Source organism: Periplaneta americana, chromosome 5 (assembly GCF_040183065.1).
Source record: "Periplaneta americana isolate PAMFEO1 chromosome 5, P.americana_PAMFEO1_priV1, whole genome shotgun sequence".
In the NCBI taxonomy this organism is placed as follows: domain Eukaryota; kingdom Metazoa; phylum Arthropoda; class Insecta; order Blattodea; family Blattidae; genus Periplaneta; species Periplaneta americana.
The window spans coordinates 82,865,724-82,887,601 of record NC_091121.1 but is presented as its reverse complement, the minus strand read 5'-3'; the positions used below and the strand labels follow the sequence as shown (position 1 = coordinate 82,887,601).

Here is a 21,878-nt window from a genome sequence, read left to right as displayed (position 1 = left end):
AGTTCTGTTTCGCTATCAATATGAAATTGCAATCAATGTACTAATTAAAATAAAAATTTAAGTGCATGAGATCTGTTACACTATTTCTTCTTCTTCTCCTTTCCTTCTCGTTTTACTAGGCTCCAAGCCTGTTTCAACCAGAAATGAGGAGATTTTCTATCTTTTTTTTCTGTCTTCCAGGTAATTTCTTTCCTCCCTCTAGGATGTTATCCCGTGCCACTCGTAGAATCCTATTCTAATGCCATACGAGGTATAGGTTGGAGGTTAAAATGTCCATTTCAATACGTCCGCAAAGAGAAGTGTCCATTAGCAAAATATCCTCTTACATAATTGTCCATAAAATTAAATGTCCATAAAATTAAATGTCCACTTAGTTAAATGTCCATAAATGTAAAATGTCCTATACATGAAATCATAATTTTTTATGTATAAACACACAGAAATCTTCGATTTACGATGAATTTTTTTATGTAAAATGTCCTATGCATGAGACCATCATTTTTAATGTATAAACACACAGAAATCTCCAATTTATATTGAATTATTTTATTCCATCTCTTGATCTTGACCTTCCTCTTCTGGCTGTCCATGCATTTTTAAGTGATAAGATGTTGCACGAAGGTAGCGCTTTATATCATTCCTGTCTTTGAATTCATGATATCTCCAGACGATTGCCTCTATTCATTGTTGGTTTCTTTGGTATGCTTATTAACTGGAGGCTTAATATTTCGATGACGTACACGAATTTGGTGTATGAGAGTTTCATTCTCATGTTCTTAATCATTGATGTTTTGAATTAACCTCCAAATACTCACATGATGACCAGCGACCATCTTTTGAAATTTACTATGAAATGCTTCCACTGCATTATGTTATTTTGTGTATTCTTAGATACTTATGCTTACGGTGATGAATAGGGACCGAATTTTTATGCAATATCAAGGTGTGAAATATGTACATATTTATGTAAGAAAAATAAGCTGAATATGTACCAAAATATGTAAAATCATGAAAATATTTAATATCAATATATGGCAGGTATAGGATATGTAAGACTCTCCAGTTGTGATTTCATAGAGCACCCAATTTTTTACCGCACACTTGACACATTATTATTTTTCCATCTGTAGTGAAAGCTTCGTCCATCGCGATCCATGATTTTATTTTTGTCGTTAGGGTTTGTAGATACAGGGGCCATTTTAGCTAGTTAAAAGCAGTAGATAAACTCACTTGCACTTTATACTGTAAGTACTAAAACTAGAGAACTGAGTGAAATGAATGACACAACAGAACTGCAAGTACTGTTTCGCTTTACTGGATTACGAGAAAATGAGATGCATTTTAGCTGCTCCCTTTAAGAAACAAAGTACCTACTAAAACCTCAAACTATAGGCATTTACAAACTGTTTGAAAAGTGACATTCCTGTCTCAATCAGAAGGGTAGGATTATTCCAGCCGAGAACTATACTTTCTAATTGCTCGGAAAATCCCATTTCCGTATAGGTCTACTAAATTTAAAGTAAAGAGGTCAAGCAATAACCTGATCTTTCAACATATTTCCAGTTTGTTCCTTTACTCCAGCTTCTTTTCAAAATTTGGCTACTTTATTGCGGCTCATGTCAGACTTGACACGGGTTTTCCCTGGAAGGATTAGGAAGAGGGTGGGTAAGCTTGCAAATTGCATGGAAACGGCTTGTTAAGACGTATGCAGAACAATATTATATCCCTTCTTGGGTAAGTGAAAAGGTTTTTTTAAATCGTTGTATTTCAAATTGTAAACTTCCCCAGCAGAAGTTTTTTTTTCTCCTTTTAGAGAAGTAAAAATGAATAAAACCCCTAAATATGTAGATTTATGTAATACCAAGTCATAATATGTAATGTGGGGTAAATATGTAAAAATATGTAGTATAAAATTTTAATATATTAATGGTAATTACAAGATTCGCAAAGATTTGTTATATATATATATATATATATATATATATATATATATATATATATATATATATATATATATATATAAATTTAGACCGGCCAGAGGCCGTTTACCAAAGTTATCTTTGTTTTATGTTTTCCATTTGTTTCCTTTGTTTTACTTATACTAATACAAACACAACGCCCAAGGCGAGACTCAATCCACAACCCTTCCATATTCTGTTAGGTTGAAAGGAATATAATATGTAATTACATAAAAATCCGTTCCCTAGTAATGAATATAATTTGCTTGGTTTTTATAGTAAAATATTTTGAAGAATTCTGTGAAAGAGTAAGCATTTATTTAACTTTGTATTAAAATTATTGTTATACTATACACGCATTTGTCTACGTTTAGATAATGTAAATTTACAGAGATCTGTGTCTTATTCTTGTATAAAATTGTAGCAAGTGGTAACTATTGGCTGTGAAGAAAATTTATCAATTAAAAAGAGTGACACGTGACTAATCGAATTCCTGTAATTTCGCAAAACGCTTATACTGTTCGCGATTGTTACTGTGAACATGGTTTGAATTGCAATGATATTTGGGACTTGAAATAACATTTTGAAAATTCTTTTCCATTCTGTCTTTATTCTCCCCGTGTCTGAACTTAACACGACGGAGCCTTCTCGTTGATTACTTCGTAATTTCTTCCTCAGTACTTTCGGCCTAATCTAGAGACAACAATGCAGTTCATAGCTGAATATAATGTCACTGAGTTGTTTGAAATTTTAATGAATATTAATATGTCATTGTCATTTCAGAGAATTGGATTAATTTGGAAGTTAAGACCACAGTTAAGTACCGTACTTTAGAATTAGACTTTGTTAAATTAAGTATTTCTGTTTTTATACCCCCTGCATTTATTAATCAAACCTATTTGTTTCGAATAATATATATGTATATATAATTAAATTTAAATTGAATACTTAGTTGAGTTTTTGCACATTAAAAATGAGTTCATTATGATGTCACATTCCTTTGTTTTCCTTTTATGTTTTATCTACTTTAAGGGGATAGGTACAGTTTACAGCAATAAAATTTAGGAAATATTCAACATTTTTTCCTCCATTACTGTATCTTGTACAATAATGAAAATTGGTATGTGTGATGCATTGTCCTTCTGCTATATGTAAAAAAATATTTTCACGATTAAAAAAAAAATATTTACATTTTTTTTTTCAAAATTCAGTCCACTGTGCAGTGATAAAGCGTTTCCCACATAACTCAAAAACGATACAACATTCTGCGATGAAATTTTTTGTGTGTATTTATGCGTGTCATATCTACAATATGATACAAGATCACTTCTCTATCTTTGATAGATTGTCTGATAAAATATAAATTCATTTAAAAATGGTCAAATATCAGTATTTTCTTCTAATACAAAATAAAAAAAAAATATTATTTATCAAGGAATGTAGTAGAAAGAGCATGATATTGTAAACATGAGTTTCAACAATAAAATAAAAGAGAGAGAACATAAAAATTTAACAAGTTCATGAGTTATGAGGGAAACGCTTCATCACTGCACAGTGAACTGCCACCATTTTGAATTAAAAAAAGAATATAAATAATTTTTTTTAATCGTAAAAATAATTTTGCATACTATAGCAGAAGGACAGTGTATTACACATCAATTTTCATTATTGTACAATATACAGTAATGGAGGAAACAAATGTTGAATATTTCCAAAAATTTTACTGCTGTAAGCTATATCTAACCTCTTAAATACATTATAATTTCAGTCAGCCAAGACAACCGAAATTAATGACGTCACTGTATTAACAAAAAGTGTGACTAGATTTTTCGAATGCCAATTGCATAAAGGTTTCACGTTAAACCTTGCAGCGATGTAGCATAAGCAAATTCCCAGATTAAATATGTTTAGAAGATGCATTCGAATTTGAATGGATGTGCAAATAAAACTTAACATTTTTCTGACAACAGAACCTTTACGAAGTTTAAGTAATGATTAATGAAATCAGCTTCAAAGTCATCCTAAAATATGTTGTATAAATCATTGCGTAAGGTGTTAGAAATGACTATTAACACCACATCAATTAGCAGGAATAGGATAGGTTGTGCCTTTCCGGAGAGTGAGTGAATCATTATCAAAGATTCTGGTGAGAACCAGTTTAGTCTTCAACTGTAAACAGAAAACTCCAGAATTATTACAAAGAATAGTTTGGTTTCCAGTAAATCAATGTTATTATGTTGACTTAATATACGCAGTTTTAACACTGCATTGGAATGTTAGTCGTGTCTTCGACTTTCGTTTCAAAGGTGGGCCTAGCGAGCAATGATAAGCTCTTTTTTTAATTATTGTGCAGAATGATGTAAATAAGATTAAGAGTTAATTAGTTGCAAGTCTCTTCGTCAGGACATAAAGATGCTGTAGGTTTCAGATGCCTGTTTCTAAATTCTTCTTAAAAAAAAGGAAACCTTCTTCCTCACTGAATGAAGTTCTAGAACACTCACGACAGCATTACTGCGAACGTTGCCGAATGTATAGTATGTACAACCTATTCTCATCTCTGGTCAATGACATCTGCTTTTCTATATCAACAGAAGTACAATCTGTTTCAAGAAAGTAGTCATCACTCCCCCCCCCCCTCAAACATAAGATAACGTTATAACATTAGCAGCCATTGCGGACAACTGGGAATTCCAATGAAAAAATATTTTTCAGATATATTTGTTTATTATTAGTGTAAGACATAGATGAGGTTCTAAATTTAAATATTCAAATTTTTTATTTTTAAAAGGAAAATATTTTACAAATTTCATGGGCATTGAGTCTCATTTGTCTTGGCTCTTTTCTTTCCCTAAAGTTTGCAGCACTTAGGGGAGAGTCGGGTAGTATCGGACATCGGGTAATATCGGACAGTGCGTTTCTTTCATCTATCACCATATGGTAGTACCTGAATGACATGGTTACGTTTCTCTATGCGACATCACAGAAACGTAACCATGTCAATCAGGTACTATCATCGTGTGGTAGAAGAAAGAAACTCACTGTCTGATATTACCTGATGTCCGATACTACCCGACTCTCCCCTACTGATAGAGAGATCAGCTGTTAATATATGTTTTTCAAGGAGCTATTGTTGAAGAAATATTTTGAGAGTCTGCACTGTTAATTCCAGAGATCCAGGATCAAGGAACTTTTTACTCTCTACTGTATTATTTCTGCCACTTATATTCAATAGTTTGGGTTAATAACAATTAATCTTGCAGTTCAAGTGAATATTTTGGCTTAGAAATGTCACAGTTGTTTTGATACTGGAATAGTGAAGAACATTAACTCATCTGTTACAACCGTGACAAAATGTGTATAACATCCGTGACATGGAAGAAACAGTTATAAAATATTTATCAATTATGTTTTTGTAAAGTAATTGGATGCTATGAGATTTGCATAGCTTTCACATGGACAATATCAAAATGAATCTCTTTTTGCTTCAGGCAGAGACCTGAGTTTTGCAATTTTTTTAATAAGGTGTGATGTGAGTTCAGAAATTTGTAACATTCGTGACGGAACCTTTTCTTTATTTTCTGCAATAGTAATAAATTTTATTCAACAACATTTTTTTCTGTAAAATGATGCCGATCTTCTAAATTGACTCTAGTAATAAAAGTTGACAGAAGTCATTTCATTTTCAATATATAGAGTTTGAAAAGAGTAAAAATTTAACATCCGTGACAACTGGAATGGCTATTAGCAAGTAACTAAATTTATACACAACCTCGTACGCGTCCTTCGTTTTACACACTGAAATTTCGTTACTTGTTTTTTGAATGAACTACTTTTATGAAGAAGAGCGATTCAAGAAAAACTGTAACGAAATCATCCTCTTAAGTTGTAACAAAATGTTACGCTGATTTCAATGCAAGGAACAAAAACATGCAGCCAGGCTTTATAATATGAAACGGAAACATCTATTTCTAGCCGAAAATATAACCTCAAACATTTTAGAATGACGCATTCATTTATCTTACAATAGAATTCTTCCCAGTCGGATGATGGCTTCTTACCAAAGGAAACCCAGATTTGATTCTGAATATGTTTTTGTGATTCATGGTAGATAATTCTGCTTTAATCCGAATACTTACACTCTAATCTCATTTCACCATTATATCTTCAAAGTTGCATCATCGTGATATTACCTGCAAATAGTTTTTGTGTTAAAAAGAGTACAAATTTTAATTGGCATGCGAATTCATCCGGCGTAATCTCCCTGCCAAAAATACTTCTTCATGCGTTCCCACAATCATGTTATATAATCATTGCGGTCCAGGGAGAACATAGTAAGCCCCCTAACACAAACACATCTCCGTATTTTGACATGAAATTAGCACTGCAGCTGCCACAAGTCTCTGCAGCTCTGTCACGCCGATGTTTACACATCCCAAACCTGGCCTTCACTTCTCTCCTCATTATCAGGGACACACAGTACAAATAGCTTCAAGTACATAGAGACCGTACTTGTAGGTACACGTTAAAATTTTAGTTGTTAACTATCAATATTTCTATGCTGTGACTCATGATATAGCGCTTTTATCGACAACCCCTTGCAAAATTCAAGATCTATTCTCCTTCTACAGGGACTAGGGTGTTTCCTATTTGTGCTCATGTATTATCTTGAGATATCGTTGTCAGTAATGTGCATGGCCTGGTAGTAAATAATAGTAATAATAATAATAATAACAATAATAATAATAATAATAATAATAATAATAATAATAATAATAGTAATAACAATAACAATAATAAAAATAAAGTGTTGAATTTAGGTGAGTGCAAAAATAGACTGCAATTTATGTATCAGAATTGTAAGGGCAATAAAGGATTGGACTTCATACCTGACTAGTTCAAACAGAGCGCAGATTTAAAACTCAACATACGGTTGTAAAATTCCTATTTTAGCCACAGTTACCGTGAAAGTCTGAAATATTATGTAACTGAACAAATAACTGATTAATTTCCATCGCTCATAATGTTTTTATTTTCTGGTTATTCAGCGCCATCTTTCGCTCTATTCTATGCTCAAGAAAATTATACAAGGTGGAAGTATGACTGTAGGCCTATAGATTTTAAAAGCTTATTCCTTGTATAGAGTGTAGGCTTACAACAAAAATTCTAATAACATATTAGTCTCAAATGAATACTTTCCTAAAAAAATAATAATAATTTTGCCTTAAATGTTAACACTGCTTTACTCGCTAATTACTATCCGTATGATTCTGATTTTTATTCATATCATTAGAGAAACTAACAAGGAATGACTTATTCTTTTAACATTTTTTTAAATGAAATGGACGGGTTTCTTGTAAATTGAATAAAATGATTATAGGAAGTCTGGCAACCCTACTGCGGTGACTAGGGACGGAATGCTGTTATTCAGACCGTGCGTGTGTGTTTTCGTACGTGAGCTGGCAGTGCGATGTTGCCTAACTACGCAGACTTTCAGCCTAATTTTCTAATAAATCGTGTACTTAATTACAAAACGCATAATAGGTTTTTAAATATATTTTAATGTATTCTATTACCCCTTCGAGTCAGCCTGGGTAGCGCTGGTCTTCTGTGCTCGAGGTTACGGGTTCGATCCCGGCCAGGTCGCTGGAATTTAAGTGTCCTTAAATGCGACAGGCTCATGTCAGCAAATTTACTGGACTGTAAAAGAACTCCTGCGGGACAAAATTCTGGCACACCGGCGACGCTGATATAACCTCGGCAGTTGCGAGCGTCGTAAAATAAACCATAATTAATTTTTTTTTACTTCTTCGATCTGTACACTTCAACCTGTAAATTGAGTCTATCCGTTGTATCCTCTACACAGTTTTATTATTTTTTTTTATTGGTCCTCATATTTTTCTCTTCATTAATCTCACATTTCACGACCACTTCGTTTCATGTCGAGCACTCTAAACGTAATTAAAAAAAAATGTAGGTAGGATAAAGGTTGATAATATTGTGATATGAGTAATACTGTGATAGTTCTTTTTGAAACTTTTTTACAATTTTACTGAGCGAGAGGAAGATAGTTTTTTTACGTCAACGTATTAATGGAATGTTCATGGACAAGTTTCTGCACAAAGCCGATCCTTCTCTCGCTCAGTAAAACTGTAATAAATTCTCAAAAATAACTATCACAATATTACTCGTATCACAATATTATAAACCTTTACCCTATGTAATAAATTGTCTATACAGTACGTTGTTGTTCATGGTTTTGAAATACCTGAATGACAACGGCTCGTCAGCAGCTAGCTTCCCTTGTTGTGTTGTGACTGTCCACTCACTGTTCAGGACTCAACATGATCTCTTCTTCAACCCTCAATCAATATCAATAAAATTATCTCAAAATAATAATGGCCCCCCCTTCAGCTCTCAATAACTTTAAAGAATGAACGAAACAAAACAGAAAGTAACCGTAATATTGTTGTTTATAATGTCCTACTTCACGATTAATTCACAAAAGATAAATACACACAGAAGACCAGTCATAATTCATTCCATTTGGTAAGTGGCTTTTGTGTCACACAGTATAGTATTGACTAAGATATGGAAATCTATTTTAAATGCTCTTAAAACACACAGCGAAAGAAACCTAACATGAATTAAAAAATAACTTGTAACTTAGTAACCTGATAAACTCCAATCATTCAGAATATCTTTAGTTTAACAGTAACTCTATTATTATTAATGTATCCTCTTCACTGTTACTGCAACGACTTTTTGCCATAGTGATTTCCACTGCAGTTCTGGTCACTGATTGTCTCATGGGTACTACTAAGCTGATAATAATAATCCTCAATCTTGTTTCCGAGACTTGAAACCGAACAGGTAGGCCTGTGAAGCTTTTTTTATAAACCAATGGGGATAATCTTTGCAGAGCAGTAAAGCTGTTGCACACTCATGAGGCCGATTATACGTGAATGATAGTGAAGTAATGATGGAATTAATTAGCAGGATTAACTGTACCATACGTAGAAAACCTACTTCAGACCTGGTCATAGGAGCTAATAATTTTTATACTTCTTAGGGACAGAATACGGAGGACCGGCATAAAGAAGGACGGTCATTGCTGACGTGGTGACGGCAGCACAATGACAACAGTGGAAGTGGGGCAGACTTCATCCCGACGAGGTGGGCACCGACAACAACATGGGACCCGAGGTTAGGAAAGAGGAACATCGGCAGACCACGCGGCGTTGAGCGGACATCTTCAGGAAGAAGGCAGGACAGTGGACCTGAGCAGGTAAATGCAGTATGGTACATCTTGAAGACTATTGGAAGAAAGACGGACAGCTTAAAATACAGTATGTTAGAAGTCACAAAAATACTGAGGAGACTTACAGACTTAGTTGAAGAAAAGTGAATAAGTCTGATTTTTGCTAGGAGTAGCTTCCCTGGCAATTACCAAAGAAAGCTAGTCCTGCGCATGCATGAGGTCTTTGACCTAAAGGGATACTATGGGTTTATCTTTATTTTTAATTTTTCGAATTTTGTCTTCTCTGTGCCAACAATATTATCAATTACTTTTATTAATCTCAAGAAAATTATTTATTTTTATATTTTATGTTTTTTGGGACCAGTACTTATTAGCCGACTCTGTAGTCATGTGTGGAGTTGCAGGTTACTGCGTATGACTGGCTATTCGCTGTAACATTCTCTTGCTAATGTTACGGTTACATTTCGACTTTTCTTTCTACAAAGCTTACTTAAGTCCCATAACTGGAACGATGTAATCGAAGTGCGAAAGGTGCCTTTAGACTAGAAGCTCACATAAATGTACATTTTCTTGTATAATTCTTATGCATGTATGGTGTTTATTTAATATTCATTTTCTTGTATAAATCATATGCATGTAAGGTGTGTATTTAATTCATGTTATTGCATTCGTACAAGTATTATGCATATGTGCTTATGTAATGCATTATTTTGTATAATTCTTATGGTAGTGCTCTCATTTACAAAAGTATTTATAACTTAATTTGTTTATCTTACCCTCATTCATCACTGCTTCATAATTTACCGGTATCTCAATAATTAAATTTCAATTCTTCACGATTCAGAAGTGTGAAACGTCATTGATTTCTTTTTTTAAGGTTGTACCACTGTTATAATTTACAATTATTTGTTGGCGTACTAATTCTATTTACTTTAAGAAGTCTAGAACAAGAAGAAAAACAACATAGACATTTGTGGATATTTATATTTTACTATCTAGTTGATTTAAAATTTCACATATTGAAAAAAGGGAGATAAAATCAGTGCTTTTCAATTTATGGATTTAAGGTTTTGAAAAACATTTCAGTAATTATATAGGGGAGACTGTTGTACCTTTAAACAATTTTCACACTTCATTTTTTTTTTTTAATTTTGGGAAATGAAATTTTTTAATCAAAAAAATGCTTGAAATAATTATTGAAGATTCCTTTTCAACTGCCTGTATCTATGTTCCTGTTTTACATATATATTAAGGATGGAAAAAATAAAATGAAGGGATATGTAATGTGTTCAAAGATACAACAGGATCATGTACCTTGGAACATACCCTCTTATAAGTTGGAACACATGGAATATAGGAGGGAATATAGCTGCAAAAACTGACAATCATATTTAAAATGTATTTGCAATCATAAACCAGAGCAGGCTTCTCTGATTTAGATTTTATTTCCTGGAGAAGGAATAACTGCTTCAACAGCTTTCTTCAAGGCATCCGAATCAATTGGGGACCTCTTTAATTCCAGACTTACTTCGTGACATGACCTTAAATAAAAGAAAAACAAAAACCGATAGTATCGTGTAATTTGGAACATGTTCCATGGTACAAGATATTTTGTGTTCAAAGGTACAAGAGGGTGCACGTTTAAACAAATATGGCTCCGAAAACTAAGAGAGTAAAATAAATCATGGAAATTAAAATATGTTATTATTCACCAGATGATAGGGAACACACCGTACTTGAAAGATATTAGCAAATGCAATCTCGTTTTTTGTTAGAAAACATACATCAATGAACGAAATGTTTACATTTGGTACTAAAAAACTTCTTTTGTCTACGGAACTCACACTTTGCAATAAATCAAACTGAAACTACGACCAGAGGTACTTAGCGGCTTTCTCTACAATCTACTTCATTTTGAGTCCTCTAGGTAGCAGCAAAAATTAAAAAACAAAAAATGTTCAAAGGTACACTATGCTAAAGGTACAACAGTCTCCACTAATATATAGGCTCTACAGTACTTATACTGATATATATATATATATATATATATATATATGCATTATTTGAATAGTAAATAATAATAGCATGCAAATCTCTAATAAAATATTAATTTGGAATGTATACAAAATTATAATATGATATTGAAGGGAAATGATAAAGTTTAATAGAACAATATTATTTTCATGTCATTACAACAAAATGTATTGCAATGTTTTATGTAGAAAATTTAGATGTACAAAAGCAATACAACACATTTACAGAGATATATTATGCAAGTTGAAAGAGATAAATAAATTTAATATAACAGCAATATTATTTTCAAGTCAGGAAGGTAAAAATTGAAGATCTCCCCGGAATAAGGATGTAACCAACAGAACTGTAATCCATGTTTCAGGAGAAAGGAAAATAATTTCATAGGTATATTTAATTTGCCCTAAATTTATTATCACAACCATTTGACGAACAAAGATACAAGTTTACTCGGCCATTGAATGTAACAATTTATTGTTACAAATAAATGCTTTAAAATTACTTTTTCTACCTACATCACATATTTCAAGAATCTGATGTTACATCTTTTTTCAGAGAGGTCTTCAATTATAAAGTTATATTGCAATGTTTTCCACGTAAAACCTAAATATACAAAATCAATAAAATATTAGAATGCGCTAAATATACAGATTTACGATACGAAATTTAAAAGAAATAAACAGATTTAATAGCTCAACAATGTTTATTTTCAAGTCAGCACAATAAAAATAAAATGATGAAGTTATCTTGCAATGTTTCCAATGAAAAGCATAAACTAAATTTACAGAGTTGCAATGTGAAAGTTAAAAGGAATAAGCAAGTTTAGTACAATACAATTTATAAAATCATATTGCAGGTCTTCAGTGAAAAATCTAACTCTACAAAATCAGCTCAATAAATTAAAAAAAAAATCGATTTGTTGTAAGAAAAGGAAATTTAACCAAATTGAACTGCTGCATTAACACAAACATATTGCATTCTGAAAATAATTTTTAAAATTATACATTTCAATAGATAAGCTATTAAAGTATATCTTTACAATTAATTACATTTTTAACGTCTTTTCTTACATAATTAGAAATTAACTTATAACATATTCTACACTAATGAAGGCAACAAAACGATGAAACTATTGTTTGAGGAAGTGATAAAATATTTATTTTCACAGGTTTGCTGCCTTTCCAGGGGAAAAAGATTGAATTGATTTTCTTACTTATTACAGCGGAAAACTAACATATTTCAAATGGGATGATCTGGAAAAATTGATATAGAAAATAACATTACTTTCATGGTACCCTCTCAGAATATTTATATTTCATATTTTTAACATGCAAGTGAACTACTAACTAAAAATCTAGTATGAACACATTTCGCATTTATACATTAAAATTACTTAATATGCAATAAAGGGTTGTAATTGGTTACCCGTCTTCATATATTTTCCTATCGTGCTAATGATATAGAAATCCGAATGTACAGAAATAATTAATTTTTTCAGTTACAGGAAACAGTACTTTGCAAATGAAAAAAAAAATTTGAAAAGTAATCAAGTCCATTTGGCCACGTCCATGATTATCTCTTATGTATGGATAATTGCGTCTGCCATTGGCTTTCTGATCCATGATAACATCAGATGGTAGCACGACGTCGCACATCTGTTTTATTACCAATGATTTTGAAAGAATAAATATGGAATGAAGTCAAATAGGAACAACCAGAAAAACCTGCTTGAGCCTCATCTTAATCTACCACAAATTTCAATTCAACTTATCGTAGTTTGAACTCTGGTCTCCGGCGCAAAAAACGTATGCTGTAGAAGTCTGAATGACGGCGGTCAAATCATAGAAGTACTATAATTTTAATAATAAATTAATCAATTATAAACCAGTCATGTGACTTATCACAACAAATGTAATACTATAATGGTTTACATTACATACACTTATTGGATATTACGATATCATAAGAATTAAAAAGTTGCATAAATGTACACTGGAACATATGGTATGCGTGATGAAGTTATAAAACTAAACTATATTGTGTAATATAGTTACAAATTAATCACAAATGTTCATTGTCAAACTGCATAAAATACATATATAAAATACACTTAAATATGAACTATATTTTTAAGTTATAAAAATGATCGATGTGTGTATACATATAACATATTGCGTAACTTAAATTGATTACATGAATTGTTAGATTATTTCATGATTATGTGGTTCTTGCTATATCGAACATGTTCAAATTATTACTGACATTGAAATTGAACTGAATTAACATATGGTTCACAAAGATACAAATATGAAGGTATACATGTTATGTTATGATGCAAACAGAATTGCAACATACTAAATATGTGTATGCTAACAACTATGATCAATATTTGAATTGATTTTTATGTGAATAATTGATGTTAATGACTCAAACATGTATTTAACAGTTTTTTGCACAAGAATAATTATCAGCTATAATATTAATGATTCAATATCGAATGTATTTGACGTGCTTGTAATTATGCTTTGTGTAATATTAGTAATATAATAATCCGTGGCGCTACAGCCCGTGAAGGACCTAGACCGACCAGCCAGCTGCTGGCCTCACGCCCACATGCCGAAGCAGAGGTGGACGATCATCCAACCAGAATGGAGGTATCGTGTGGTTAGCACGATGATCCTCCCAGCCGTTAAAGCTGATTTTCGCAACCGGATTTCGCTACCTATCGTAGCTCCCCAAGTGCAACACGATGCTGGGTGGCCACCGTTCCCATACACTGGCCGAAATTTCATGAGAAAATTTCTTCCTCCATGAGAACTCGAACCAGCGTGCATTCCGCAACGCGAGTCCTAGACAGGTTGCCTTAGACCACGACGCCACGGCGCGGGACTTGTGTAAATAGTATCATCATTAATAATGCTATGGATGCTTGCTATACAATCGACAAAGGCGAAAACGCTTATACAATAAATGTATGTAATGTAAACTATTAAAGTATTACATTTATTATGATAAATCACATAACTGGTTAATTATTGTATTATTAAAATTATAAATTGGCTTATCGGATTCTCTCAAATATGAATTGCAAACATAGTTTATGTTGTAACTGCGGTTCAAATTAATATGTCTTGGGATTATTCATATGGAATTTATTTTACAAGTAACACTGATAATTCGCTATTTTTCTGTAATAATAATAATAATAATAATAATAATAATAATAATAATAATAATAATAATGATAATAATAATAATAATAATAATAATAATAATAATACTGTATAAATGCCTGTTGGCTTGTTTTAACCTGACATATATTCTGTAAATATAGCCTAAAGTATCTAGGAATCAGATATCAGATGTAGCGCGAAGTATTCGAAAGCTGGAGAGCTTTTCCATACAGTATGAAGTACTCAAAATTGTTCATAAATAGCACTTGTTGTGAATTTAATTTCTCAACAAAGCCAGCAAATCATCAATGTACACAAGAGAGATGAAAATGAGTTAAATATACAACATTGGGCACCGCATTAAAACACTATTTATGACGTGGGATCTTACAGTCTATAGGTTTGCCTTGTGCCTCAGTTATTATATTATAATATATGCCATATAGATATATGCCGTAAGTATGTTACATCGTGTGGCACGAAAATCACTACACTTTACATTAAGTTACACTTTTATTTTCTGTGATAATTAATTTCTCTTACTTTTGTGTTCAAATTCAGTGTTGTTCTTCTGCATTAACACACAATTGAAGAGGTGGATTCCAAACTGGCCTAAGTCCAAATGAAAACTTATGAGAAAAATGTCAAAAATTGATAAAAAATCAATTTGACGCTCTTAGATCCCTTTGAAAAAAAAATATATGCAGACACTAAGCCATGGCATAGAGAGTCTATTAAATAAAATTACACAGTTATATATACGCTTGAAAAGGATAAAATAAAACGTGAATGAAGCACGTTAAAATCTTAAGAAGAGGACTTATGACACTTTGGAATCCACCTCTTTAATTATTATTGGAGTCTGTGTGGGGAACACTGACACACAGGAAAAAACAGCTCAGTATTCCTGTACAAAACTCAATGTAACTCTACAGCTGTTCAAGAGTTTCTGGTTTCTTTTCGTACACTGAGTCTTTCACCACATACAAACGCACGCACGCACACACACACAGGTAGAAGTCCATTGCGGTGAGATCAGGTGAACTTGGTGTCATTTCAATGGTTGCACACAGTCTTATCACTCCAAGGTTGAAAACGACTCAAGTATACACGAAAGCGTAGGGAGGAATCCTATTATGCTGCAAGTAGAGTTCATCATAATTGTCCACATTCATCATGAGTCCTGATACCACTTGTAAACAAACCGATAGTATTAATCTTATACTACGCTCGGCGTTTGTTTTGTTTGTTTTTTTTTGTTTCATTACCATCCTGCAAAACTTCGATTATTTGTAATACCGACCTTAAAAGCCAGTAGTAAATTACTGATGCCAAATTACATGTATTGTTTTCATGATATTATTACACTCACTACTAAGATTGTAAAGTGACTTCTGCGCCACTCTATATTTCGGTAGAAAAAACGTGATACATTATTTCATTGTCTATAATCATACCTACAATTGAACTATACTGCGTTCCATATCTGACAGGCGGCGTAAACATTGCCGGCAGAGAATTGCTAATCAACCAATGGTTTAGGTCACATTCTAGGCTTATCTTGAAGTTGGGAGGAGGTAGAACATTTCAGTCCGCCAAACTCAAGAAAAGCCTGGACCTCTGCCATTGGTTGATTAGCATTTTTAATTCTTCCTTTCTCTGACGGCAATGTTTACGTCGTCTGTCACATTATGGCACGCAGTATAAGTAAAGCTGGTGGACAGTAACGAGTAGACCAATTTAATAATACATTTATAAGATGTTTTGGTATTAATGAAGAGATCAGAATTTGCTCACTCCTAGGTGACCATCTATAGCTCACAGTTCTGTGGATTAGATCACTGTTATCGTCCCTGATAGTATGGATAGTACAACCGCTGTCGTATGTAGTGTCTTCTCTTGGCCTTGTCTTCTCTGTACCTAAAATAAGGTCTGAAAACCAGGATCTCTGCCACCTCCAGATCATCGTCATCAGACACAACTGGTTCATCCGAGCCCTCAGTAAATTTCACTTCCTGTTCTGTCGACAAAACTTCGTACATAGGCTCTAACAAGTTCTTGTAATTGAAAGTGATGTCATCATCGTCACCTGTCCCCGTCGGAAGGGACAGTACTATATTTTTCAAGACTAAACAAGCAAGTGCCACCAGCTGAAAAAGAGAAAATAGGCTTTTGAATATATTTTTGTGAAGTAAAGTAATACTTTGTAAGAAATGAATATTGAAAGCAAAATTATACATTTATGCATTATATCAACATGAAGCATGTACAGTGGCATTTCACAACATGATTCTTGATTTAAGAAATCAAGACACTTTCTATTTACTTAAATTCTAAATATTGCATATTTTCTCAGAACTATGGATTAAAATTGAGGGCATTGTGATACTATTCAGTGATTAACTTTATATAATTTCTTTACTGTGTTAACATTAGAAAATTACCTGGGTGACTAGTTTCGGAGTGATATTCTTCATTGTCCGAAGCCTAGTGAAGGTCCCGCTCTATCTTCTGGTTTCTTGTTGTGGTGGGGTGTGTTCATGATAGTGTCGGAGAGAGTGTGTGTTTTGAAATTCAGTTGAGTGCTCAAGATGTGATGTGGGTGTATTTTTGTATGTCTGTAAATTTCTAGAGTATCAAGCTTCTGTTCTTTTTTTGCTGGATGTGTAGTATTTTCATGTCACTGTCTATGTTGCTGTAGTTGTGATTGGAATTTGTGATGTGTTCTGCGTAGGTTGAATTGTTGTGTGGTTTGGTTATGGCTGTGATATTATCTTTGTATCGTGTTTGAAATGATCTTCCAGTCCGTCCAATGTACAAGTCGTTGAAACTACGTATTGCATGATAGATTGTACACACCTGTTAAGTTGTTTTTATTTATGTGTCTTGTCTGCGTGTTAAGATGTTTTTGTAGTGTGTACTGTGTTCTATATGTAATATTGTATTTTAGTTTCTTGACACACCCACAGTACATCCTGAACACTCAACTGAATTTCAAAACATACTCTTTTCGACACACTCATGAATACACTCACCACAACAGAAAACCAGAAGATAGCGCGAAACCTTCACTAGGCTTCTGACAATGAAGAAAACCATTTCGAAACTAGTGAGCCAGGTAATCTTCTAATGTCAATACAGCAAAGAAGTTATAAATTTAATCAGTGATTATATAAGTGTTAAAAGTGTGTATCCAACATTAAAGAACTAAATATTCTTTATTGATGCTCCTTCCAGAAGCGGCGCTGTTTTGGATAAATGATTGACATCTTGGCTCGCACAGTATTTTCATGTCTTTAGTTTTAACCCATTTTGTTGATAAAAACATGCAATGTTGGGAATTTATGTAGGCTAAATAAAAAATATGACAAAGTACAGTCAACTCTGGATAGAGTGAACTCGATTATAGTGAACATTCGGCTATAGTGAGCCTAAATCGTTGGTTCCGACCCGCATACATTAAAAAGTACATTAATATTTCCGTTTATAGTGAACCCTCGCTTCGATTACAGTGAACCTTGTGTCCTGACAAATACTTATTTGAAGTCAGACATTCTTGTATAAAATTGAAAGAATGTGTTGAGAACAACATTCTAAGTTTCTTACTACTTTAGTCAAAGGACAAAAGTAGGATTAGTGATTCGTAGACAATGAGCTGTACCGTAAATGCAGGCAACGCGTGACGACCCTGCCTCACTCCACCGTCGAAGGTTTGACATTCTGTTCTCAGGCACTCTACTCTACTGTTATTTCTAATGCTCCACCGTCAAAGGGATTTTCTTTTGTTCTCAGAAACATTTCCATTATTACAGATAGCATCGAAGCAACGGAAAATGAAATTGGCTTCTTTAATTAAATGGGGACGGACAATATGTCCAGAGCATAAATGAAGGTAAGATTTCGATGACTTTCAAATTCCATCAACCCTCTCCCAGTTTCCATTAAGTGACCCGGGAAATTCCAAGGCTCAGTAAGCAGGCACACAATAACAGCATTTGTCGTTTCTACCTGATCTAGTGTTCCAACTATGAATGTACTGTATAAAAATGTCGAAGTGTAAAGTGTTTTCTTTGAAAGATAAGGCGAATATTATAAGTGATATTGAACGTGGTCTTTCGCAAGCGGACATGGGTCGACAGCATAGTTTAAGTAAATCAACTGTGAGTAACAGTATACAGTGTAACCATTCCACAAAAATGAAATATTTTATTTTCTTGTTCACAACTTCATTCATTTCCGTCATTTAAGGTTAGGGGAGAGACACTTCGGACATAGTGAACGAAATATTCAAGTCCGCAGAGGTTCACTATATCCAGAGTTGACTGTATATATAAAAACTTCCAGGTTGTGTGAAGTGTCTTTATTCTTAATGCCATTTTTAGGTTAGATAATGATGGATTTATTGATTAAAATAAGCACTACTACAGGCAGAATCGTATATGATTAAATAAATACAAACACAGAAGAAGTATACCCTATTCAATAATTAGATAATGAAGCGAGGCGGACCGTTTGTAATGGCGCAGTAAAGAGGGGGAAATGGGAGGCTTAATAATTAAAAGATAGGTACATTCTCAATCCCAACTCTTGCAAGGCAATTTGGGGCTCTCCAAGCCTCTTTGCCACTTGTGTCAGTCCGTGTTTCACAGTTCAGTTGAAGGAACTTCAGAGAATTTTGAAGTGAAAAGTCGAGAGTGTAAAAATTTGGTGAATACCGAAGTTCGTGTGGGTGGAAATGTAGTTTCTTGGCATATTCATTTTAGGGCAAATCTTGATATTTGTCTTACCACCTTAGGAAACCCACAGGCATGATGAAGCCGAAAGTGAACGTAACCTAATAGTTACCACATGAGAAAGAGGGCCGTGTGGAAAACATCGAGGCACAGAGTTCATCTTACACTTCCCTTTCCAGGGTACCATAAGTTTATATGGAAGCTATTGGGTTACGTCCATGTTCGGTTTTCTCCTTCCAAATTCTCCAGAGTTCATTCAGTGGAGCGGCAAAACTCGGAGTGAGATAAGTGACCAACAGGATTGGAGCTCACATATTCAGATCCCCTCAGCCCCAAACTCCCTTGCAAGGATGCTAGGACGCATTTTCGCGTACTTTTCGCGTATCTTTTAATGTCTCACTCACTCACTCACTCACTCACTCACTCACTCACTCACTCACTCACTCACTCACTCACTCACTCACTCACTCACTCACTCACTCACTCACTCACTCACTCACTCACTCACTCACTCAGTACCACAAGTGAAGTCACAGTAAATAAATCTTTCATATGAGACTGAACGTTCCATTTTTCTCTCTTTGCAGGTAGAAAATAATAAAAGCAGATCAGTGCATGGGGAGTCACATTTTACTGAAGATGTTGGAGCTGGTCGTCTCATGGTGATAGTGATGAGAAGGGGGATATGAGCACGTCATGCGTCTGTCAACTTGAACACTGCAGAGATTTGTGAAACTGTCGTGAGTTTGAAATTACTACATTGTCATAAGTTTCATTAAACATATTTTGTATAGCTCAGTGATTCATTACAGAATTGTTCTCGAAATGCAAGGTGTTCCGTATAAAAATTTAGAAACAAAACTGAAAACCTGAACTGACAAACATACCAAGTCCATTGAAGTAAATCCTGGAGGACAGCAAGAAAAGTACATAGGCCTGCCATATGCGAGTATTTAAATAAATATTTGCATGAATAAAACATATGGGCTTAGAGTCGGACTTGGGATATTCATTTTTACAGGATGGTAGCCTATGTAAAATACAACTTATTATGTCAAGTCAAAAGTCAAAGTCGGTAAATTTTGGACTTGGGATATTATTTGTCAAATCAGATCTTCAATTGTAGTGTCACAGCAAAACCAACCAACTTCGTCCTTGTCACAGCAAAAACAGGTCAACTCCAAACATTTTTATTTGATATCCACGAAACTATACATAACTACACATAACCACGTCTCATTTAAAAAAGGATCAAACTAACATATGAAACGGGACGGATGCAAAAGTTTATTTGCGTTTTTCTCAAAATTGATTACGATGGAGATGACCGATTTTTCTATGACGCTACTCTTACACATTTCACTTGAAAAGTGTTCATATTTTTCGCTAAAAGAATCGTAGTGTCTGCAAATTTCTTTTTCCTCCTGGTATATTATATAGAAGCAAACGAGAAACTTTATAAAGACTGTTTTACACTCATATTTCACAATTGCATTAGTGAATATTTATTGGCATATTTTAAGGTTTGGAATAATAAATATTGCTCTAATTTTTCAATGCGAAATATATTGCATTTGCCATTTTAAAAATATGATCGTGCAAAGAATGTTGTACAATACGCGCTTGTGAAGTGTGTTACAAAATCTTGGAAATTGAAAAAAAACTCACTCTACACGTTAGACAAAGTTAGGTGACGTTCAAATCTGAATATAAACAAACTGAGTCCAGTAGTTTAGGAAAAATCACTGTATACAGATACAAAGATTCGGACATACACACGAAATGCTCAAACTACTTTTCGGTGCATACAGAAAATGCGTATTTTTACAATAATTTCGAAATCGCTTTTTTTTACACTGAAATAATAATTTCTATTTACATTTCGTGTTATGAAAAATTGAAATAAGTCGTAACAAAAATCAACTGAAATTCGAATACATTGACAGAGGACATAATTCGTGTCTGAAAAGTACAAAATTTCCAGTTCGCATATGTCTCTTCTCCACTATAAGTGCATTGCACTATTATAACAACACTTTCACTTACCTTATATCACTAGCTGTTATAGTTTAAAGTGGCGTTAAATAAACAATTTATAAAGATTTAAATAAAAAGAGGATGGTACTTACAGTGTAAGAATTCATAATGATGTTAAAGAAATCCTCCTTCAATTGTGATGGATGTTGACTAGGCACTTGTTGTTGCTTGGAGCTACGTAAGTGATTTGAGCCTTCTGCGATGAATGCATAATATTTATACTGCATGTTGGAGTTGCTTAATCTGATTAAAGAAGAGCCCCTCCTCGAGAAACAGCTTCTAGCAAGCAAATAGAGGAGAGCACGCGGTACGTCCAAAACCAGAGCGGCCGGCATTTAGGATTGCAGGGCTCCAGAATTACCAGCTACACCTAAAATTTTTCTCCTTTTGTTTTATAATACATATATATGTATTAATTGTTATAATACGATAAAAATAATTTCTAAGAAGAGCACGTGTGTCTGCACATCTGAAACCAATAATACCGGGCGCTCTGTTCATATCTGGTAAAGATTCCAGCAAACTAAACAGTCTTGACGGCGGTCCGGATGTTAACTTAAGTCTATGTTTTAATTCTGAGTGTATAAACAAATAAACAGTCCAGTTTCTGGCGATAAGAGATTTAAAAGAGAATTGCCATAAGTAAATATAAATAATTTTTGCTTTGTTCAGCAAATGGAGAATTCTC

General features: G+C 33.5%; 1 protein-coding gene and 1 long non-coding RNA gene across 2 annotated transcripts in view; one reads left to right on the top strand and one right to left on the bottom strand.

The window, feature by feature from the left end:
- LOC138699916 (uncharacterized) overlaps positions 1–19,874 on the top strand; it is a 36,861-nt gene extending 16,987 nt beyond the window's left edge. The window contains exons 2-3 of the long non-coding RNA XR_011332130.1: positions 9,028–9,243; positions 19,741–19,874. This is a non-coding gene — a long non-coding RNA (uncharacterized lncRNA). The remainder of the gene's footprint in view (positions 1–9,027; positions 9,244–19,740) is intronic.
- LOC138699915 (uncharacterized) lies at positions 14,460–21,432 on the bottom strand. The gene is made up of 2 exons (XM_069826111.1): positions 21,283–21,432; positions 14,460–16,570 (listed from the first exon to the last, which is right to left on the bottom strand). Exons 1-2 carry the CDS (start codon positions 21,415–21,417, stop codon positions 16,265–16,267), a joined length of 441 nt encoding a protein of 146 aa, XP_069682212.1. The 5' UTR covers positions 21,418–21,432; the 3' UTR covers positions 14,460–16,264.
- Positions 21,433–21,878: the final 446 nt, after the last annotated feature.

Coding starts and splice junctions, on each gene's coding strand:
- LOC138699915 (XM_069826111.1), bottom strand. CDS start 21,417: ATGCAGTATAAATATTATGCATTCATCGCAGAAGGCTCAAATCACTTA. Junction 16,571..21,282: donor TCATTATGAATTCTTACACT/GTAAGTACCATC, acceptor TCTCTTTTTCAG/CTGGTGGCACTTGCTTGTTT.